Below are 21197 nucleotides of genomic sequence, written 5' to 3' on the forward strand. Positions count from 1 at the left end.
TCAATGTTAATGTCAATCGTGTATCACTAGCAGCACTCATTCTTCACAAAAAGGCAACGCCTGCAGAACAGTCGGGCTAAAAATTGATAAAGATATCAAATGCCGCTGTGCTTTGATGCTGATACTAGATAATAGATACTAAAAATATCGAGAACGATGCAGGTTGTCATCACGCGCACACACACACTCCCCTCGGAAGCACCACCATGATCTTGAAAAAGACCTGCCCCCGCGGCTTCCCTCTCTCCAACCCAGTTAGTTCACGCCGACCAAAACAAAAAGATTTAAGCCGAGTAGGTGCTGTAGGTGCACTGGACGGCGTCGGACTTGGTGACGGTGCGGGCCGAGAAGCCGAGGCAGCCCTCGATGCCGGCGGGCTTGTCGGCGCCCGATGCCCAGATGTAGTAGGCGTTGTCGGTGCCCGGGCAGGCCTTGAGCGGGGTGCCGTCGAAGGTGAGGTTGTCGTTCTCGTCGACCGACCATCCGCTGAGCTCACCGTTCCTCGGCGGGCGCGAGACGTCCTTGTTGAAGTAGCCAAGCACGCCCTGGCCTGTTTTTTTTTTGGTTTGTTAGACTAGTTGGCTTTCTGATATGATAGTTACACAGCTGAAGAAAGACGGGTTTAGTTTACGTACCCATGCCGGAGCGGTCGACGTAGATCTGCTGCACCTGGTCGCTGCCGTACAGGTAGAGCTCGCCGTCCTTGAGGGTGAAGGTGGCCGCCGTGGGCTTCTGCCCGTCGGTGCACTGAGCGTCGTTCTTGCTGTCGGGGAAGTTGAAGCCGAGCTTGCCCTGCGAGGCGCCGGCCATGGCAAAGTGGATGGGGGAGGCCGAGCGGAGGGCCATGATGCCGAACTTGCGCTCAGAGCTGTCGGTGGGCGCAGCCGAAGCCGCGGCGGCGAAGAGGGAGAGGACGACGGCGTTGAGCTGCATGTTTGCTGTGTGGGTTTGTTGTTGGCTAGTGTAGCGCTGGTTGAGAATGCGAGAGTTGAGAGGTTGAGTGAGACTGAGGCGATGGAGTGATTGTTGCAGTGGAAGTCGATCTGATTGTGTTGATGGCTCAGATGGATGTTGGGCCAGTTCTAGTCCGGCCTCTTTATACCGTCCATCCCCCTTCTCTCAACCATCGTCATGCCGCAAGGCGGCAAGACATGTGCCAAACCCGGTAGTATCCAGGCTGGCGGTGAAGCAGATACGAGAGCAGCTGTGATGTAGGGTAAACATGGAAATCGCATTGACAATTGACATTGTTGAAGGTCGAGCCCCACCGTAAACTCTTGGCTTACCTACCGCTTTCTGTTCCAATTCGTCTCCTATTCGTGGAAGTGGCGTCGTCCTCGCAGATCAGTCCAGGACTTGGCCTCGTATTTAGCCTTCATGTCTCTACACACTAACGTAGTGTAGACTCACACAGTACCACGGTCTACCGTGGCTGAGCGGACGCGGTGAGTACAGTACGGATGTACACGCAGTACATACAATGCTCCCGGCACCTAACCCACTCGTATTCGCCCTCCCCACCCGCCTGCTCGACACGCCTCGCCTATGTAAACCACCTAGTGTATGTATGAGCCGCTCAGATATGCCGCAGGATGATGCCGCATGATCCGAGCGGCAAGATCCGCTCCGACGTCCAGTTTCTTTGCCGTACCGAGGCCGCCTGCGGGGCCGCTCGCCGGCCTCACCGTGCCCACAGTTATGAAACTCGGCATGCATGCTCGGTTACCTCCGCGGAAGCATGCATTGATTATGCAACCAGCGTGCAAAGACCGGCCCCGCTAGACTTCTATCGACTTCTCGGGACAACCACGAAGCCTTGCCTTTGGGTGCCCCACGATCTTGCAATCCACCGAATTGCCCTGCCCCTTAACTGTCTTTCCGGGAGCGTCCCCAATCAAACCCAATCAAGCCCAACTTCGGGCACCGGGTTGGGCTGATTGCCAAAAAAAAAAAAAAAAAAAAAAAAAAAAAAAAAAAAAAAAAAAAAAAAAAAGGCTCAGGTTAAGTCGAACATTAATATGTAGTTGGGGCTGGCAGTGGCACGTGCTGGACTCCAGCTTTGGCACCTAGACAGTAGGCAACTTAGTCTTGAGTGCTTCTAGCTTGCCATGGCTGCCAACCTTGGCCACCGAATCTGTTGGTCGTCCAGGTGCCGGGTTGATGAGTTTAGGTTGTGGTTGCGGAAGTCGAACTGCTGGGTCCGCTGCTCTCCTGGCGTGGAGCTCTGCGGAATCGTCCACGCCCCCGTACGGGAGGCGGGCAAGTCGACGCAGAATCTCCGAATGCGACAGCCAAGGTCGACGGCCACCGGCTTGTTTGTCAGTCGGCATCCTCGAGGGGCGGGAATACGGTGGATACTTTAACAAGCGCCAGCTGTAAAACCGAATAGCAGGCCCAAGGCAAAATGCCGTGGCGCCGATGGCCATTGCAAACGACACTGCAACTGCCGCGCCAGTCGACAGAGGAAACCGCATCGCCACAACCGACAGGCCGGCCAGGACAGCGGCGTCGACCACAAAGACAGCCAGGGCAGGAAGGCGCGATAAAGTGACCAACGGGCCAGCTGGATTTCTGAATTTCATCTTGCGGAGAAACATCAACGTGAAGATGGGCGGGGGAACGAGCCATCTGAGGATGAAGTCGGTGATATTCCGCCAGGCGTTGCTAATCTCGGCGAAGTACAGCACGAAATATGTGATAGCGGTCGTGCCGATAGACACGCCGACCCAGAGTCGCCAGGTGAAATGTTCTTGGAACTCCTATGATCATTCGGTTAGCAAGCACATTCGTGTGTCCGCTTGTGCGGCTGATGAGCGTTTAGGATATGCGGGAGTGTCTAGGTGGCATAGGGTGACGAGGGGCGCCAAGGGTTGAAAGTGTAAACGTCCCTCCACAGGAAAAGCAAAACTTACCACAACATTTGTCCCGAAGACGGTGGCTACGAAGCTCAGAGGGATGAAAAAGAAGGCCAAATTTGTCAGCTTTGAGACCTCCTTAGCCTGGGCGATAGCTCGCTGGCTCTCCATGATGCTAAGTGTCGACATTAGAGCCTGGAATACCGTCTCAACCCTAGCCCGTGTCGCCTCCACGTCTTTGCTCAGTCGCCTGAGATTGCTGAGGGTTCTCAGATCCATTTCCGATGCTTGTTGGCCATGGAAGCCCCTGGCATGTTGCTTATCGTATCCTAAGCTGTGCTCGAATACCTCCAGCAGAGTAGATGCGGAAGTGCGGAAGTAGACCAAGGAATTCCGCCAGTGCCCCAGGTACTTTCGCCAAGTTGATACAACTGATGCCGGAAGATCGTCCATGTAGAGCGAGAGCTCGATGTAGTCTAGTCCTCTGCTGACTTGAAACATGACGCCGAACATGTCATCAAGTATTAGACTCGTGATGCATTGGATCACTGCGGTTGACGTGTTCTGCCTCGAGAAATAGCCGCGTCTGGACTCGATCATGTCGCATATCCGTTCAAGGTTAGCTTGCTCCTCCAAGAAACAAAACTGGCTGCTCGGAGGTAGTTCAACAACCTCGAGACTCGAAACGGAGACTGGAGATTCGTAGTTGAATCTCTTAATCGTATACTGACGCCTAGGATCAACAAGCACGCAGCCGTGCACGGACCGTCCCGAGTTGTCTCTGGTGTGTGAATAGAAGGAGGCAGCCGTCATCGCGTAGTGGAGGATCCTGCTGCCGGTGACGGCAGGAAGTAATGGATAATATGGCCGACGAGGGAGTCCTTTCGGCCATCTCTCGTAGCCCGTCCAAATCAGGTTGTGATCTAGATCAGTGCTCAGAGACTCGGTGCCTTCATACCGGAGTCTCTGTTCGATCTCCCAGTACTTCAAGTCCTGTTGGACCGGAACGGGCCAATACATGAAGAAGGCCTCGTTCACGAAGCAGCTACCGGACACGTCACGTCCCAGGTGTGCGTCGAACACCTGTTTGGGCACCTCTAACCCGGAGCGGCTCAGCTGTGTCCTCACCAGTTCGTCCAATTCGTCTGTGATTTCCAACAGATATATCACGTCGTCCACGTTCGTGTCAGGAAGGACTTCGTCTGTGCCCAACGCTCTGATATCGACCACGTCCTGTATCTCGAGTTTGACGACTTCTCCATCCCGTCTGGAGATCTCGAGGCGTTTGCAACGAAGGTTCCTTGTCGCTGCGTCCGGCCTCGGTGGCACGGCTCCCGGGCGCGCAGCACATCCCGAGTCTTCGGCATTTTCTGCAGGCCGTTGAGGGCTCCTAGCGAACGTTACCCTGCGCCTGGAAGGTCTGGCATTAGGCTCAATTGTTGACGTTGACATCTCGGATGGCACCCGGCCAGGTGAAGATGCCGTGGTATGCAGATGTGATGAACACAATGTAATGCGTGCTGGGGTAATTTAACGAACGATATACCAGGCAATGCCGGGAAACGGCTATGTGAGAGGTGAACTAGAAATGGACGGTATGAACACAGGCCGCTAACTGTCTTGGACTCTTGGTGTCTAGCAAGTAATACGGGCGATAGCAACCAATGAACAAGTCAACGACTGCCTACAGTATGATGAAGGAGAACCTGAAAGAGCTGAAGCCTCGCGCTACGCAGTAAGTAGGTGGCTGTGCCAGACCCCCTCGGTTATGCATGATGAGGCGGGTAACGCGGGTTAAGATTGGATGAAGGCGGATGCAGGTTTTGATCAGGAAAGTGATATCTGATTTGTTCACCGCGGAAATGAGGTAGTATTGAGGGCTGATTCAGTTTTCAAGTTCCTGGCAAAATAGCCAGGCAGCCAGGCATTCTCTCAGATGCGTCTTACATTGATTCCCCTGGCAGACCCGTCACCGCTCCCGCTCTTGCCAGATCGCTCTTGCCTTGTCACGAAGTGATCGCGTTGGCTAATAGGCGTCACTCTCGGCGTTACTGCTGTTGCAGGCAATACGATTAGGGCTACCATGAGGATCGATCACATCGTCCAGGGTCGCCGATTTAATGATCATGTCCTTAACAGCCTTCCCATGGAGGCCGACCAGTCGGATATAGTAGGCCGCAAGGCCGGAAACATGGGGGCACGCTCTATTTGTAAATTGTGAGAACTCAAGAATCCACGTTTGAAAGTTGAAGGGAACGTACATATGATTCGTGCCGCTGATGGTTTTAGTTGCATCATCGCTTCTAATCCAGGCGTTAGTCCCGTCGACTCCAGGAGCGAAGACATCAACACCTGATGCCCAGTTGGAGGACTTACTCTCAAATCACCGAAGCCTAGCGCACCTACAGTGATTGCGCTCGGAGTTGAGGCCAGGGAGGAGCCCGGCACGTCTTTGTTCTTGTTACCCTCGACAGTCATACCGCCTCCAGCATCTGCAGTTTCCCCTACCGTCCAGGACACCTTGCCCATCGCTGAACTTGCTCGGATAACTATCCCACGTGTCATTGATGGCCTGCTCCATTCACAAGCGCCATGTCAAATCGATGCATGGCGGATAACACAATACGTAAGGCCCGACGCTTGGATCCGTGTCAGCAGCGGTGATTTGAACGTATAACGTGTCTTATAAGCGAGCGGGACATATAAGCGAGCGGGACACTCTCCACCACTCTACAACAACCATCCTCAATTGCAATACAATAAGACCATTAACCAACTACAATTACATCAGAAACAGCTGAATCAGACCCTTCTACAACCTCCTGGCACGTACGGGCATTATGGCCAGGCTTGCCGCACACACCACAGCACCGAACCTTCGTACGAGCCCCCCCTGCACCACCACTATCCGGCTCCTTTTCTTGCGCCATCTCCCCAACCACGGCCTTCTGGTCCAGTAGATCCTTTGCATCTTGTACCGCAAGCGATCCCCCAAGCTGCACGCGTGTTCTTTTGGCTCTCCGGCGCTTGCTGAGTGCCTCGTTGGCCTTGCGGAGCGAAGAGACCTCGGCGCGAAGAAGAGCCATCTGGTGCATCACAGCCATTGTACCCTTGGCCAACTGGTCCACAGCAGCCAACATCGAGGTTGGGGAGCTATTTTGATGGTTGGCAATACGAGTCTTGATGAGTGTAGACTGCGCATTGGCTTCCCGGGAGTTGTGTGGTGTCTGGAAGACCCAAGACTGTGCAGTGCTAGGCCGTGAGGTTGGGGGTGTTGGTGTACGAAGCTTGATATCCAGCTTAGAAAGTACCCTCTCTGGATCGTACGGCACAAGGCCAGCACCTGTAAAGCCACCCTGTATATTCTTCTCCGTTATAGAGGCGAAGAAGGCCTCGCGGAAGGCATAGAGGAACTCGAGCTTGCTTATGTGGTTGATATGCATGCGTATCAAGTCCTCGACCTGGCGACCGTACGCCTGCTTCAGCGGCCCAAAGCAGCCAATATCGAGTGGCTGGAGGAGGTGGGAGGAATGCGGAGGCATACAGAGTGTGATAATGTGATGCTCCTGGCAGTAGAGCTCGAATTCGGTCGAGTGGTGGCTCTCGTGGCCGTCGATGATCAATAACCGATATTTGCCCTTTGTATGGGGTGCTGTATGGAAGTCAAAGTGCTTGATCCAATCGAGGCCTACGGCATTGGTGGTCCAGCCGTTCTCGGTGGTCGCGATACGCCAGTCGGCCGGGAGGTTGCACTCTTGATACCAGTTGGCAAGGTGGTATTGCGCGGCCAAGATGATGAAGGGTGGGATAGCCCAGCCGAGGGCATTGACTCCCTGGATTACCGTAGCCCACTCGCGGTTACCAGGCTGGGTCAGCTTTGCCTTGCTACGGCCATCAGAGGTCGTAACTACCATGCCTGGGAAGATGATACCTATCATGAACCCAGTCTCGTCGAAGTTGTAGATATCGTCAACCACAATGCCGTACTTGGCCTTGACATTCTATACGAGCGCGAACCACTCGCCAATAACCTCTGGATCCTTGCACTTGGCCCTCTGGTAGTCGTATCGACGTGACCAACGCGTATGGAGAGCGGGCTGGCGTTTAACGAAATTATAAGCCCAGAGCTTGCCGACAGGGGGCGCGTCGCGTACGCGTAGCAGTTGGTTGGCCATATCTTCCACACCACGTAGCCTTGGTGGAAAAGCTCGCTCAGATAGCTCAGTTATATACTGGACTATAGTCTTCTCTTCTAGATCGGTAAGCTTCCGTGAGTTGGCTGGAAGATCGCGTCGTATAGGCCGGCCGGTACGTCGGTAGCCGAGGGTTGAAACTGGCACGTTATAGAGCTTGGCCGCGGCTCGGAGGCTTAGTTTCGTATCATTTTCAAGAGCTTTGAGGGCTAAGGTTACCCTAGCTTCCTTTGAAGCGGAAGACATCTTTAGTTGTAGGAAAAACGCGTTGTTGGAGGTGGAAGAAGGACGCGTCGTGCCAAGAACTTAGTGTCCCGCTCGCTTATATGTCCCGCTCGCTTATAAGATACGTTACACTTCAGCTTGCAACCGACATGACAAGTACTAGCTTGAGTACTAGGAGCGTAATGAAGTATATTAAATTTAATGAGGCACAGAAGATTTTATGGCCAAGTCGTTGTCATGGCCGTGGCTTCTTTCCGATCCCAGAATCCAACACCAGCCGAGGCTGGCCGCGGCCAGAGTCACCGCGAGACTACAAACAATATGACCACAAGTAAGGGTGCTAGAAGGGTAAATGTACATCAACCGTGGGTGCACAGGGTGCAGAAAGCCGCTGGGGATCAAGAGTCTGACAGGGCTTGCGGTATCTGCCAGAGTGGGGAGACCGTGGCGCCTCCTGCCGCGGAAGTCGTTCATTATTGCAGTTGAGCCGCAAGTTGAGCGGCTACGTAGCTTTGGGCCGGTTAGCAAGGTCAGGTGCTGTGCCAGGGACCTTTAGTACTCACTCTGAGTCGTAATGTGACTCTGCCAGAGAGTCGGGCTGGCTCGGAACTTCAGCCAACTCGGGTCTGCTGGCGTCGGTGTTGGGTTGTGAATGAGCAGATGGGACATAGCTGTAGCTTCCTTGGGCAGAAGGCACCCCGGCGGGACTGCCATGGGTGTCGCCGTCGTTGGGAGGCGGACCGACTCCATCGGCTGGCGGCGGTGGAAGCTGTTCCTTTGCCTTGCGTTTCCGGTTCGGCTTGGGCCCCGTGTACAGCGAGCAGCTGGAAGTGTTATCAAACCACTTACAGTTCGAGCAGCTGTTGTGGTAGCTCCCCGGCAATACTCGGCAGGTGACGAAGGGGCCCAGAGCATGCTTGGCCCGCTTCTCGTTGCACTGGACGCACGATACGGGAGCATCCTGCCCACGCGAGTGGATCAGTAGCCCGTTCACGTAGCTCGGCCGCTGCGAAGCGATGTGCTTGGACGTTATCCAGCCTTGCACGAAGTAAATGATCTCGCGGCTGGGAAGGCGGAAGATGGCCCGCTGGGTTTCGTGGACGAGCGACTGTTCCGTTAGGGCGGCGCGGATGCAGATGGACACGACGGGGACGGCCCGCTCTCCCTTGGCCGCGTTCCAAGCCTGCACCAAAGGGTTTCCCTCATAATCTGCCTCGCGCACCGTCGCGTTTGGACGTCCTGGGGGCCGACCACGGCGTTTCTTGGGGAACTCCGCTGGCAGAGGCGATGTTGTGGAAGCGCCCGGATCCGATTGCTGACCATCTTGCGACAGAAGCGTTTCTACTAGCAGCGCGGGACGCTGTCTCTCGGTTGACTCTTGTGGGGACTGTTCCTGCAGGCTTTGGTCGCTCTGCTGTTCAGTTTCCTGGTCATTGTGTTGCGCGTATGATGCTTCCTCTGGCAAATGCCCACCAGATTCATGCACGGCGTTGTTGGCGGCAGGCGTTTCCGTCATGGGCGTGTCGCCTGCTTCGTCTCCCGTGTCTGGCATGTGGATTTATCTTGCAAACAGCCCTGATTGGCGATGCAGAGCTAATGGACCGTCGGCTACAAGAAAGCTGTGATGAAGATAGTGGTTTGGGCGCTTATTTTGTAGTCGCGATGTCAAGTCGAGGTTGGTTGGAGGATGCAGAAATTGTGGATCATGCACGTGTTGCTGTGGCCGGAAACCACCAAGTCCTCTTGGCATTGCATTTGACGGCACAAGTAAGAACAACAAAGGCCGGGCAGATATGGTAAAACGTATCAAACTGGCCAAAACAGTGTTTTCTGGGCTTTTTGGGCCATTTTACATAGTTCCATAGATCCGGGGACCTCGAATTACCCTATTCCAAGTGCCCGTAGTCACATGCGCGTACGTGATAGCCCTGTCCGCTATGGTAGGTCAACCGGGTTCGCAATCCGGTATGTCGACTGGCTTCCTAGTGCCGTAGGTTGATGATATTTGCGATATGGTATGTCGGTGGCAATTGCAATATAGTATGTTAACCAAGCTAGCAGTGCTATGCGAACAGAACTAACATCTTATATTATAAGCCTACCGTAGATAGTTAATACTAGTAGTAACTATCCTTCATTGCAAATGCCATTGATATACCGTATCGCGAATGCCGTCGACGTACCCGATCGCGAATGCGATCAATCTACATCACTACAAACCTAGTCAATATACCCGATCGCGAATGCCGTCGACCTACGGCACTAGGAAGCCAGTCGACATACCGGATTGCGAACCCGGTTGACCTACCATAGCGGACAGGGCTATCACGTACGCGCATGTGACTACGGGCACTTGGAATAGGGTAATTCGAGGTCCCCGGATCTATGGAACTATGTAAAATGGCCCAAAAAGCCCAGAAAACACTGTTTTGGCCAGTTTGATACGTTTTACCATATCTGCCCGGCCTTTGTTGTTCTTACTTGTGCCGTCAAATGCAATGCCAAGAGGACTTGGTGGTTTCCGGCCACAGCGCAGCGCAGGTATTGTACTTATACAATACAGTACAACCTCACAGTACTCCGTATATCCGTATTGCATTGTGCAAGCGCTTACTTGAAGACTAGGGTCTGCCCCGAAATCTGAACCTCGACATCAAAACCGCCGTTTTCTCTACGGGAAACGTTTATAGATGAGCTCAAGCTTTTAGTTAATGTGAGATTCTCCATACTCATGCGCTGGGTTAGTTTTTCTTCGCAGTTTAGGAGTGTTGTTGCGGTCCGTGACTACTGGTAACAATTAGTCAGGGGTTTACACCAACTGGCGCCACGCCGCCAACCCTCCAGCGCCGACGTAATGCGACGGCCAATGCGGCATTAGCCGATAACTTGGAACGGCAGCCTGCGCCGTGCCAACCGAAACAGCAACATTGCGCACTTGTTTGAACCGTCGATTGCGCCGAATTCAGTCCTTCGCTGAGCGAGATACATTTTTACGTCCAGCGCATGTTGCCGACTGCCATTCACTCGCTCCACTATGTCGAATCCCAATGCGCTGCTCCTCCTTGCCGACCACATTAAGCTGTCACTCCTCGAGCAGCAGCGTGCCAAGACGCTGAACCTGCGGCGCGACTCACAAGATGGACACATCTCTCGCTCCCTGGACCAGTTCCGGGAAGGGCTAGAAACCCTCGAGAAAGAGCATCAACGACTACAAGACGGAGGCGATGATTCGTGCGTCCCCCCTTACTCTCTAACAATCCGGCCTTGTCCTTGCTGACACAGCGCAGCAAAGCCTCCACGCTAGCTGACACCATCGCCTTGCTGCGCAAGCAGTATTCCGACCTCTCGTCGCAATTCCAGGGCAACTCGTCCACCGCGACCGCCTCAACCCTCACCCATCCCAACGACCCCTCCCTCGCAGCCGAGTTCGCCCACGCTCAATCCTCCTCCTCCTCCCACCCCCAAACCCAACCATCACAATCACCGCCACCCTCCACGCCGATCGCCCCTCAAACACACACTCAGAAAAAAGCAGTCCGCTTCTCCTCCCCAACCACAGACCTCGAATCCCAAACCCAACAAACAACCACCACCCCCCGCTCCCACCTCTTCCAGGGCGGACGATACCGCGACGACCCCGTCCCTGGAGAAGACGACGACACGGCGGGGTACCGCGACGCCATCGAGGCCTCGGCGCTGAGCAACACGCAGATCCACGCGTACCACCAGCAGATCCTGGAGGAGCAGGACGCGCAGCTCGACGCGCTGGGCGCCTCGATCGCGCGGCAGCGCGAGCTCTCGCTGCAGATCGGCGACGAGCTGGACGAGCAGGTGCTGATGCTGGACGAGAGCGAGCGGGCGGCGGACCGGCAGGCCAACGCGCTCAGCCGGGCGCGGCGGCAGGTGGGGCGGATTGCGCGCGGGGCGGCGCGGAGCGGCGAGGGGAGGCAGATGGGCGCCATCATCGTCTTGATTATCGTGCTGGTGCTGCTTATTGTTATCTTGAAGTAGCCCAGGCTCGGACAACATCAGGGTTGTCGCGGTTCATTTTTCCTTTTAGAGCGATGTACTGGAAGGTTTGGGGAATGGGGGACGATTCAGGGTTGGGTTAGTTCTCCCGGCACGGTTGAGCTGCGATACAATGATCGTGGAAGAGGCAAGTGTCTCTTTTCCCAGTCTGGGCTCGCTACCTGATGAGTCTTGCAAAGCCGCCGTGTCATTTCGGGAGTTGCGGCTAGGTTGGAACTTATGCACGGCGTCTTGGCGTTCCGGTAGAGAGCTAGCTGGCGGCTTCTTTTGGGGTTTATGATTTCTCCCCTGATAAAGACCCACCTTTCTCAACGGATGTCCGTGTCCAAGCTTATTGACTTACCTGTCGCGCTCAAGGAACAACACCAAGACAGAGTCATCACCGGTCCTCTCCACTCTGATGGAGCCCGCATCGGACCCTCAACCATCACCAATCCACAAGCCCGATTAGCTCAGCTGGTTAGAGCGTCGTACTAATACCGGTTCCACCCGTATATGGTATGCGAAGGTCAACAGTTCAATCCTGTTATTGGGCATTCGCCTTTCCTTTTGCGCATATTTCCTTTTGCTTACTGCGGTCCGTTTCTTTTGTGCCCCTTATTCTTTTGTCCTTGGTACGAAATGAGTGAACCGAGTCCTGGGATAGCCTTGGGAAGCTCATCATCGCCAACAGCTGGGTTGCTACATCGAGGACAATATTGAATGGCACCAACCGTCAGCATCAGCAATAGGTCAAGGAGCCGGCGTTACAAGATACGGTTAAATTGATGTTGCTCATCAAGTCTGCATTCTGTTCCCGTCGAGTGGCCATCCTCACGTAGCAGCTCCTCCTCAGCTCTGGTCAAGCAACGCTTTGCAGCACGGCATGCTCTCCTCTGGTGCGTCCAGGATCAACGTGATCTCCAAACCACCCCTGGGCCTGTGTGACCCCGACAGAGAAGCGTTCCTGAATCCGGCACCTATGGTCTTCCTTCCGGGTATTCCCTCTTCGCAAAACCACACCTTTCATCCCGATTAAAACGCCCGCAACCCTACATTCAGCGAATTACCATCTCATCCTTGTTAATATCCTCCAGAAACTCGAGGATGGCACTGCCCCCGAGCACGCCGACCCCAACAGGCGTTGCCTTCTTGTCTGCCGCCCATACTTCATGAAACTTGACGCTCCTGTCGCTTGACGCAACCATAATGCATCCTTCGACAGGTGTGCGGCTGCTACCCCGCGCCTTCTTGTCCCTTCTTCTACTATTCGACCTTTCCGTGGCCGGGCCGCTAGGGGATACGCAAGGGTACGGGATCGCATAGAGCGCCCGATGCTCGCCGTTCCAAGGTACGGCGGCAATCTGGCGGCAGTCCGGCCAGGAGAAGACAGCAATGCGGATCGGGTGCTCTGGCTGGGCGAAGCCGAAGGTGGCGGCAATCTCGTGGCGGGTCGTCGACCAGATTAGGCTGGTCACTTGGGCTGAAACCGAGATGGATGCCAGCGCGGCACCAGACCCGGTGTGCCAGAAATGGATGCACATATCGTTGGAACCCCCTCCAGTCGCCACCAGGCTAGTTTGCCAGGGGCAAAATGCAATGGCCTTGACCGCGGCTCCATGCACCCACCGGTGCTTCTCGTCGCCAGTCCTAAGCTCTTTGGCCCCGCCAAGTTCAGTGACCTGGATCTCGGTTTGGGCGTCTGATATCCCGCTGGCTGTACGCACATACTCCGCAGAAGACGACTCGGCCTGGTGTTCCTCTTCCTCACCGTGGCCGTTGGCTGGCTTTCCAACGACATTGGCAGTCTCGAATAAGCAGCACAGGTTGTCGTTTGCCCCTGTGCTAAACATTTCTCCGTGGGCCGACCAAGCCAGCCCGCAGATCTGCTGGGAATGAATGGAGATATGGACCAGCATCGTCATTTCCCCTTTCCAGTTGTTGCGCTCCACCTCCCACCTCTCGGGCCACTCGACGGAATAGTAGTAAACATGGCCAGCTTCACTTCCGACGAGAAGATCTTCCGTCTTGACGGGAACCCCAGGATTGAATGGGTTCAGAGACGGCCGGATTGTGCAAACTGGCTTCCAGCTTAGACAGGAAACGGGGGACGGACAATCCTTCTCAAACCGTGGCGTGGGACAGCCAAGTGGCCGATCTGGGTCATCGTATAATGACATCAAACAGAGGGTCTTCTCTGTGCTGGTCGATCGCCCGAAAGCGAGGATTGCTTTGCACCCCTCAGGCGATGAGAACGACAAGCTAGTTAGATAGCAGTTGGCATCAGTCCCAGCATTGAGGAGCTGCACGCCCCGTGTCTCAGACCAGCCGTAAAGCAAACAGCCCAGGCCAACAGCCAACGTCTGTGCGGTAGGGCAATATGCTAGGTTCGAACAATAGAAATCATCCCGCAGATTAGGGGCATCGAGAACCCTAACAATCGTCAGCTATCCGCGACACTATCAATCACAGGCACGGAATCGCTCACTTGAATGGAGCTACGGGCAATGCTCGGTTTCCCAGGGGCCTCTGAGCCTTCGGGATGGGGCCTTCGTTAACCCATTGCGAGCCGTCCCATTGAGTCAGGACGCGGCCTAATTTGTTGGAACTGGTGCCGTCATGGCTCACCGTTAAGCCGACATCGAGCACGCGCTGCGCTCGATCTAATCCGAGTGCGGCAGCGAGCCGAGCCCGATACTTCTCCAGCTGCTCATCGTTTTTCGGTTTCACCGTTGGAAATGTGGCGCGGAAAAGCCGAGCGTTAGTCCCACTCCTGACTAACTCGCCTCGGCCGTTGTTAACGGCAATTCCTCCAAGTCCCGGGCTCAACGCCATGTTGTCGTTGACTTGTGTCTCATTGCCTTCCACATTATTCTGATCCAGTGGGCTAAGGACAGTGCCCACTACTGGGCAGTTAGCAAGCACTAATTTAGCTCGAACCCCAACATTGAGAGACTGACCTCTGTTCCGGCTTGCTGCGATCTCAGCGCGGGATAGTGAGCGGAATTCGGGGGCAAGGGGGGTTAGAATCCTCCGGCGGTAGACAAATGCGTCTTCGGTTGCTCCGCTGTGTCGGAGAATCTTCTCTGCAGCGGTCAACTGTTGCGGTGACTTGCTTGTCCTGAACCTTTCGGAGGACGCTGTCCCTTGAGGTCTCGCAGGGATGAAGCGGTCTAGATGACGCAGCGAGGTGCTGCTAGAAGCCCGTTGTCCAAGTTTAGCCGTCGAAGGAGGGTATGCCGGAAAGATTAGACGGCACCGGTTTGGCAGAGTGAACAATTTTGTCTCCTGATCCTCCCGTACCTCTCTTGCTGTTGCAGAGGCTGCTGAGCTGGCTACTTTACCGCTGAATGTCTGCTCGTCATCACTGTCGATGAAAGGATCGTCCGAGTCAGACTGGTCGCCGTCAATATCGGTCCAGTGGTCTATCAATCGTCCCTGATGCTCTTTGCCAGATTTCCTTGGTGTGGACGGCGTCGTAGCAGCAGAGCCATAACCAGAGTCCGTTGGGCTGACAGGGCTAGGCGTAGAGCGAAGTTCATGGCTCCCATGACTGGGTCGTCGACGGAAGTCGTCAGATGGCGGCATGATTTCTTCGGATCAGGCTGCGGGCCCTGCTGCTGTTTCTCGGAACACAACACTAAGCACCGCCCCAACCACGGGCGAGGTTCCGGGCCACTGCGTGAATTGGAAACGGAAGCAAGCAAACGCAAGGGGACAAAAGAATGGCAGCCCCAGATTGCAATCTTCTTGGTCACAGGTAGACGATCATGGGAGCCTTGTGGTCCAACAAGCACGCCGAGTGAGTACAACAATGCTCAAAGAGGTCAGCGTACGGCGGCTGCAACCTTGTCCGACTGTCCAAGGCGGATCACTTGGTCACCGAGAACGATATTGCGATGGGCGTATCAATAATATTATGTAAGTTGCATAGGGGAGCTTGGTTGTAACAGGTTATGTCACAATGGGACTGTAACTGAGACAAGTGTCGGGTACTCCAAAGATTCACGGAAGGAGGAGTGGCCTGTGACTGATGATGGTTTGGTTCAACCAGAGCAAGTTCGACCTCAGGGGGATCACTGTGGCAACCGAGACGCCTGACCCAATCGGACACAAGTCACCGGGCAGGACCTCGATTCGCGACTCGAACCACGATCCCCTGATTCTGGAAGGAACGAACGTGGTTGTGGAGAGTTTTTGAAGCCCGGAGCACAGAGGAAGGCACGGACGTGTTAGAGACGTCAACAAGTTCCGGAATCGGTCTCGAGTCCTCAAGTCCGTTATTGAACTAGTGGGTCCAAGGTTCTTATCGATAGTAGTTAGCGTTACTTACTCTATCAAGCGACAACCCTGCGGTTGCAGACAACCCGGTGGTCCCGGTCCGAGACCATCGAATAATCAGTCCATCCTCGACTTCAAGTAGCGACGAAAAAGACACTCGAAGCTTCAAGCCTAGGGCGGCGCAAGCCGACTCGAACACTCCGCTTGAGGGCAATAATGGCCGACGTAAGGATATCTAGCCCCGCACCACGCCTGCGCAGCCACTGGCCGGAAAGTTGACTGATAGCAAGGCCGCGACTAGCAAGGCGGGTCGCAACACGGCATAGCCCGGACATCGCGCGTGCGCACAGAGGACCAGAAGAAGCGCGACCTCGAGCGCATCCAGAAATACCGCGAGCTCGAGGACCAAGTCCGGTCGTACGTCTCTCGGGGCGACTACTCCGCCTCCGTCTTCCAGCTCACGTCCAAGCTCCTGCGCCTCAACCCGGAATATTACACAATATGGAACGTCCGCAGGCGCTGCCTAATCTCTGGCTTATTCTCCAGACCATCGGCTGGGTCATCATGCTCGACGGCGTGCTCGAATACTTCTCCTACCGCCACTACAACACCATCTTCCACCAGCTCCTCGTCCTCGTCTTCGGCCGCGACCCCGCGCGGCCCCGCCTCCCAGACAGCTGGGAGGAGTGGTACAACAGCTGAGGCAAGCAGCAGCGGGCCGGAAGCGTCGGAAGCCAGGGGGGACAGCAACTGCGATGCTGCTGCCGCCGCCGCCGCCGCCGCGGAACAGCAGGACCTCTCAACGATCAAGACCGAGCTCAGCTTCACGATCCCGCTCCTCCTGGAGAGCCCCAAATGCTACTGGATATGGAGCTACCGCCTCTGGATCCTGCAGCAAGCCATCCAGCGCCTCCGCAGCCGCGTATCGCGCCAGATATGGGAGGAGGAGCTGGGGCTGGCGTCCAAGATGCTGGGCAAGGACCGGCGCAATTTCCACGCCTGGGGCTATCGCCGGCACGTCGTCGCCCAGCTGGAGAGCGCGACCCTGCAGGGCGGCAGCATGGTCGAGGCCGAGTTCGCATACACCGAGCGGATGATCCACACGGACCTGTCCAACTTCTCGGCGTGGCACAGCCGGAGCAAGCTGATCCCGCGGCTGCTGGAGGAGAGGGGTGCCGACGACGCGGCGAGGAGGGCATTCCTAGAGGAGGGTATGTTTCCGTTTCCTCTCTGGTCCATCCGCCAAATTGCAGCATGCACCCGCCTACATTACCTCTCCTAACATAGCCCACCATATGTGGTGTACCGAAGACAACGGAGCTAACGGTGCCACGCAGAGCTAAGCAAGATCCGCGAAGCCCTCAATGTCGGGCCTGAGGACCAGTCGCTGTGGTACTACCACCAGTTCTTGGTCCTCAACCTGGTCTACCCGGACAAACACCCCGTCATGACACGAGGGCTCACGACACAGGACCGCATCGCCTACTTGACGCGCGAGATTGATGAGATCAAGGATCTGCTGGAGGACTACACCGACGTGCAGCTGATTTACGAGGGACTGTTTGAGTACACACTCTACCTTTGCCAGCTCGAGGGGAGACAGGCCGATGCCGGCGAGCGAGCAGACCTAGTAGCGTGGCTAGGAAAGCTCAAGCGGTTAGATCCGATGCGAAAGGGAAGATGGGCTGACGTTGAAACGGAGTTGGGGCTGAAGGAGGGAAGGGATGCAGAATAACGGTCTGAAAGGCGTGTATCCAGGCTCATTAGCGTGTAATTCTTCGTCTCGAGGCTCGCCAATCGCTATACCCCCACCGCCTAGGCCTTGTAGTGGTGCCTTTCCTTCGCCCCAGCTTTAACCACCAATACAACCACCTCACCCGTCCTCTCAACCCCCGCCGTTCAATGATCCGCCCGCCGAGCCTGCTCAACCGCAACAGCTCGTCATCCACCTTCCGGTACCGCACTTCCCAGCGCAACCAATCCTCCACTCCCGGCAGGGCAACGCCCAGCGTAGGCAAGGCCAGCAGCTGCAGCTTCTCCTCTTCCTTCAGCTGCCTTTCCCACTCCAGCCGGCCCGCAAAGAGACTGTTCAACCCGCCCGTTCTGATCTGAGCAACGACCTTCGGTTCGTCCAGGTGTTCCTCACCGTGAGATTCCGCGCCACCATCGCCGGTAGCAGCAGCAGACTGAGGCTGTGTGCACTGCAGGTCCTTCGGCCACCAGCTGCCGCCAGCGAGGAGGTCGCTCATGTCGACGGTGGCGTAAATCGCTGGGAGGGTGAATCGGGTCTTGCCCGGCGCATATCGCCGGAGCATTGAAGCGAGCCCCTTCCTGGCGTGGTCGTCGGCGAGGCCCTCCCTGAACGGTTTGTGGTGCTCCGGTTCGAAAGGAGCAACAACGACTTTGCAGGGCAGGCGGTGCAGGATGCGGATCCAGTAGCGGCCGTCGAAGAGCTCAGGCTCGGCCCAGCCCAGTGTCTTCCACGCGCTGGGATGCTTGCCGAGACGTTTCGCAAACGGGAGTTCCCGGAAGGTGATTGAGGGCCGCGGGACGTTCGAGGCGTGCGGTGCTCTTGTCAGCAGCCAGCGGAGGGGGTAGTCGTCCGCGGCCAGGGGAATGAAGTGCACGCCACAGATGACATAGGGTTTGGGTTCCGGTGGGGTTGCGTCTTCTTCTGCCAAGGACGGGAAGAACATGGAGACCAGGTGGCTCAGTTGGGCAACTTGGCTCAGCTCCCGTTCCGGCGTCACCATGGAGAGCAGCTTGCGGATCAGGAGCGCGGCGATGTGGCGGTAATGCTCGGCGCGCCTCCGCCGCGCGGTCGGAGAAGCTGAGGACCTCCTGGGCACAGACGGAAAAGAAAGCTTGGGAAGAGTCAGCACCACGGTGCCGGCATTGGCCCAAAACTCGTGGATCGCGGTGCGGCTAAGGAGCCTCCCCGCCTCGGCTTCGGCCGAAGCCACCCTTGCTCGGCACCGCTCTGCGAGTTGAAGAATGGCGGGCTTCTGCAGAGCGACAGGCAGCTTGTGGTTCTTGTGCATGTATCGGACAGCGTTCCTCATAGTCAACGTCTGGTCGGCGTTGGTGTGGTCCTCAAACCAGGGAATGCCGTTCTCAAGGCACGTTGCGATCAACCTCTCCTTGCTGAAACGGAGCAGCGGGCGGTACACCATGACGCCGCCATCCTCAAACTCCAGCGGCATCACAGCAGGGGCACGCTTGCTTCCTTTTGCGATACCGTCATAATCGTCGGCGTATGCGGCGACAGCGTCGATCTTCAGGCCTTCTTCAACCTCCTTGGCGAGAACAGCAGGGTCTATCTCATGCCTGAGGCCCCTCCTCAACTCCCTCCTCTGGCGCTCATTCGGCGTCAGGTTCCAGAAGGGATTGTCGCGCCGCTGGTCGTCGATGAATCCGCTCTGGTACACGCCGTGCAAGTCGTAGCACTCCGGGATATCAGTTGCGGGACGCATCCCCTGCAAGCCGCGGTGCCCGTGGCCCGAGAGCAGCCTCATCATGACAGTCTCATACTGGTCGTCCTCATGGTGTGCGGTAAAGAGAGAGGCCACACGCCAAGCCTTGCAGAATGTGCCGAGACGGCGGTAGCGGAGGTAGCGAGCCACCGTCTCAACATTGGGCAGGTCATTTGGGTTAGCATCTCCGGCGTTTACGTCACCCCAGCGGATCTTCAGCGTCTTCGGCCTCAGGCCAAGCTGTCTGAGGACTTTGGCGACACTCTCCGCCTCGTCGGCGCTGCCCTCGCGCAAGCCGTGGTCGATGATGAGGCCGAAGGCATTGCTGACAGGATGGTCCGCAACCTTGAACCAGTGATCTGTCTGTTTGATGGTGGTGCAGAGGTAGGCGAGGGCCATAGAGTCTACTCCGCCACTCACCGCCAGGGCTTTTGTATTTTGCGCGTTAACCACCATCGTCGTCAACCTTGCACCATGTGCGTAAAAAGGGGGGGGGACCCACCGATTGGTCGATGAGTGCGTCCACGCGCCAGAGGGAAGCGTGGGGCACATGTGGCCTGCAGAGCCTCGAGGAACTCATGGGGGGTGATGGCCCGCGCACTGCGGTGCAGGACCGGCGGTATTGTGCTCATTCCATCACAGAGTCAGGTCTCTGGGACTGAAGACTGACACCTCGATTCAGTTGAAAGTGTGGGAAGTATTGAAGTGTTTCCTTCCTCAATTGGATGCATGCATGAAGCGAAGTGGTCCAAGCTCCTACGGTAGGTTGTAGCTTAGACCCTGGCCCATGACCTCACAAGGCCGTTTGCCTGTCGGTACCGGAGACAAAATCTCGGGCAAAACACCAACATTGGACTCATCGACTCATCGTGGCTGCTGTCCGGACCCACGATGAACACCACGACCCAATGATCGCATCCGCCAGCACGGCCGAACAGAACCTTCCCATCCCATCCCATCCTTCATCAACTAGGCCTAGTTTAGCACCATCCCCTCCGACGAAACCCATTTAGCGTATTGTGCATCACCAACCCCCGAGCTGCGCGAACCTGTTGGCTATACGCCACCACTCCCGACTCCAAAGCATCCTAATTTAAAAAACAAAAATCAAGACCACCATGTCAACAACCCCCCCAAAACCATCCACCTCCCCACCCCCGCCACCGTTCCAAACCGCCCTCCTAGCCGGCGCCTTGGCAGGTACAACAGTCGACCTCTCGCTTTTCCCGCTCGACACGCTCAAGACCCGCCTACAATCCTCAGCCGGCTTCTTCGCGTCGGGCGGCTTCCGGGGCATCTACCGCGGGGTCGGATCCGCCGTGGTCGGGTCGGCCCCGGGCGCGGCCTTCTTCTTCTGCACGTACGAAGCAAGCAAATCCTTTTTTCTCTCTACCTTCTCCTCCTCCTCGTCCTCCTCCTCCGTCGTCATCAATAGTCATGCGGGACCGGTGGAGCACATGCTCGCCGCGTCCGCGGGGGAGATCGCGGCGTGCGCGGTGCGGGTGCCGACCGAGGTGGTCAAGCAGCGGGCGCAGGCGGGCCAGCACGGGGGCAGCTCGGCGTCGGCGCTGCGGCACATCCTGGGCCTGCGGCGCAGTGCGGGGCTCGTCGGGATGTGGCGGGAGCTGTACCGCGGGTGGGGGGTCACCGTCATGCGGGAGGTGCCCTTCACGATCCTGCAGTTCCCGCTGTGGGAGGCGCTCAAGGCGTGGGGGCGCGAGAGGAAGGTCCGGACGGGGAGGGGCCTGTTTGGCGATGTGAGCAGCGCGCGTGCTGCGACGGCAACGAACGAAGCGGGCGGCCGGGAGGTGGGCGGCGAGGTCAGCGCGGCCGAGTCGGCGCTATACGGGAGCATAGCGGGCGGGGTGGCGGCGGGTGTGACCACGCCGTTGGATGTGCTCAAGACGCGGATCATGCTGAGCACGCGCCGCGAGAGCATGGTGGAAATCGTGAGGACGATCCTGAAGGAGAATGGTATCAGGCCGTTCTTCGCCGGCATCGGGCCGCGCGTGATGTGGATCAGTGCCGGCGGCGCCATCTTCCTGGGGAGTTACCAGTGGGCGGTGAATTCCCTGGAGAAAAGGGGGCCAGTATCATGACGAGAGACGGTCTCGTAATAGGGATGATCCGACCAGCAAGCAGTGCTGGGAAGAGACGGACGC

At 56.6% G+C, this 21197-nt stretch overlaps 8 protein-coding genes and 1 non-coding gene across 9 annotated transcripts; 4 read left to right on the top strand and 5 right to left on the bottom strand.

Moving 5' to 3' along the window:
• Window positions 1–35: 35 nt before the first annotated feature.
• B0T15DRAFT_232133 (uncharacterized protein) lies at window positions 36–1329 on the bottom strand. Its single transcript, XM_062862961.1, has 2 exons — window positions 636–1329; window positions 36–550 (listed from the first exon to the last, which is right to left on the bottom strand). The coding sequence occupies exons 1-2, from the start codon at window positions 931–933 to the stop codon at window positions 285–287; spliced, it is 564 nt and encodes a 187-aa protein (XP_062719963.1). The 5' UTR covers window positions 934–1329; the 3' UTR covers window positions 36–284.
• Window positions 1330–1970: 641 nt separating this feature from the next.
• B0T15DRAFT_535726 (uncharacterized protein) lies at window positions 1971–4540 on the bottom strand. The gene is made up of 2 exons (XM_062869516.1): window positions 2913–4540; window positions 1971–2759 (listed from the first exon to the last, which is right to left on the bottom strand). Exons 1-2 carry the CDS (start codon window positions 4305–4307, stop codon window positions 2067–2069), a joined length of 2088 nt encoding a protein of 695 aa, XP_062719964.1. The 5' UTR covers window positions 4308–4540; the 3' UTR covers window positions 1971–2066.
• Window positions 4541–7447: 2907 nt separating this feature from the next.
• B0T15DRAFT_535745 (uncharacterized protein) lies at window positions 7448–8949 on the bottom strand. The gene is made up of 2 exons (XM_062869518.1): window positions 7837–8949; window positions 7448–7783 (listed from the first exon to the last, which is right to left on the bottom strand). The coding sequence occupies exons 1-2, from the start codon at window positions 8823–8825 to the stop codon at window positions 7747–7749; spliced, it is 1026 nt and encodes a 341-aa protein (XP_062719965.1). The 5' UTR covers window positions 8826–8949; the 3' UTR covers window positions 7448–7746.
• Window positions 8950–10307: 1358 nt separating this feature from the next.
• On the top strand, window positions 10308–11284 carry B0T15DRAFT_399856 (uncharacterized protein; the record flags this gene model as incomplete). Its single annotated transcript, XM_062865030.1, has 2 exons — window positions 10308–10504; window positions 10561–11284. The coding sequence occupies 2 exons, from the start codon at window positions 10308–10310 to the stop codon at window positions 11282–11284; spliced, it is 921 nt and encodes a 306-aa protein (XP_062719966.1).
• A 459-nt stretch (window positions 11285–11743) lies between these two features.
• On the top strand, window positions 11744–11838 carry B0T15DRAFT_t156. The gene has a single exon. It is a non-coding gene; the product is annotated as a tRNA-Ile (tRNA).
• Window positions 11839–12339: 501 nt separating this feature from the next.
• B0T15DRAFT_568151 (WD40 repeat-like protein) lies at window positions 12340–15158 on the bottom strand (the record flags this gene model as incomplete). Its single annotated transcript, XM_062870748.1, has 3 exons — window positions 13770–15158; window positions 12415–13714; window positions 12340–12381 (listed from the first exon to the last, which is right to left on the bottom strand). The coding sequence occupies exons 1-3, from the start codon at window positions 14867–14869 to the stop codon at window positions 12340–12342; spliced, it is 2442 nt and encodes an 813-aa protein (XP_062719967.1). The 5' UTR covers window positions 14870–15158.
• A 620-nt stretch (window positions 15159–15778) lies between these two features.
• On the top strand, window positions 15779–17297 carry B0T15DRAFT_485907 (uncharacterized protein; the record flags this gene model as incomplete). The annotated part of the gene is made up of 3 exons (XM_062866321.1): window positions 15779–15787; window positions 15864–16773; window positions 16900–17297. The coding sequence occupies 3 exons, from the start codon at window positions 15779–15781 to the stop codon at window positions 17295–17297; spliced, it is 1317 nt and encodes a 438-aa protein (XP_062719968.1).
• A 28-nt stretch (window positions 17298–17325) lies between these two features.
• B0T15DRAFT_398959 (uncharacterized protein) lies at window positions 17326–19667 on the bottom strand (the record flags this gene model as incomplete). The annotated part of the gene is made up of 3 exons (XM_062864982.1): window positions 17326–17625; window positions 17818–19463; window positions 19538–19667. 3 exons carry the CDS (start codon window positions 19665–19667, stop codon window positions 17326–17328), a joined length of 2076 nt encoding a protein of 691 aa, XP_062719969.1.
• A 72-nt stretch (window positions 19668–19739) lies between these two features.
• Window positions 19740–21134, top strand: B0T15DRAFT_568153 (mitochondrial carrier domain-containing protein; the record flags this gene model as incomplete). The annotated part of the gene is made up of 2 exons (XM_062870749.1): window positions 19740–20792; window positions 20856–21134. The coding sequence occupies exons 1-2, from the start codon at window positions 20154–20156 to the stop codon at window positions 21132–21134; spliced, it is 918 nt and encodes a 305-aa protein (XP_062719970.1). The 5' UTR covers window positions 19740–20153.
• Between the last annotated feature and the right edge of the window lie 63 nt (window positions 21135–21197).

This window comes from Chaetomium strumarium (assembly GCF_033439665.1).
Source record: "Chaetomium strumarium strain CBS 333.67 chromosome Unknown B0T15scaffold_5, whole genome shotgun sequence".
Taxonomy (NCBI): Eukaryota; Fungi; Ascomycota; class Sordariomycetes; order Sordariales; family Chaetomiaceae; genus Chaetomium; species Chaetomium strumarium.

Bases quoted from the DNA above. Each gene is read 5' to 3' on its own strand.
- B0T15DRAFT_232133 (XM_062862961.1), bottom strand. From the start codon at position 933: ATGCAGCTCAACGCCGTCGTCCTCTCCCTCTTCGCCGCCGCGGCTTCG. The intron at 551-635 runs GTACGTAAACTA...AAAAAAAAACAG, and splicing joins CGTCGACCGCTCCGGCATGG to GCCAGGGCGTGCTTGGCTAC.
- B0T15DRAFT_535726 (XM_062869516.1), bottom strand. From the start codon at position 4,307: ATGTCAACGTCAACAATTGAGCCTAATGCCAGACCTTCCAGGCGCAGG. The intron at 2,760-2,912 runs GTAAGTTTTGCT...GAATGATCATAG, and splicing joins TCTTCGGGACAAATGTTGTG to GAGTTCCAAGAACATTTCAC.
- B0T15DRAFT_535745 (XM_062869518.1), bottom strand. From the start codon at position 8,825: ATGCCAGACACGGGAGACGAAGCAGGCGACACGCCCATGACGGAAACG. The intron at 7,784-7,836 runs GTGAGTACTAAA...ACCGGCCCAAAG, and splicing joins GAGTCACATTACGACTCAGA to CTACGTAGCCGCTCAACTTG.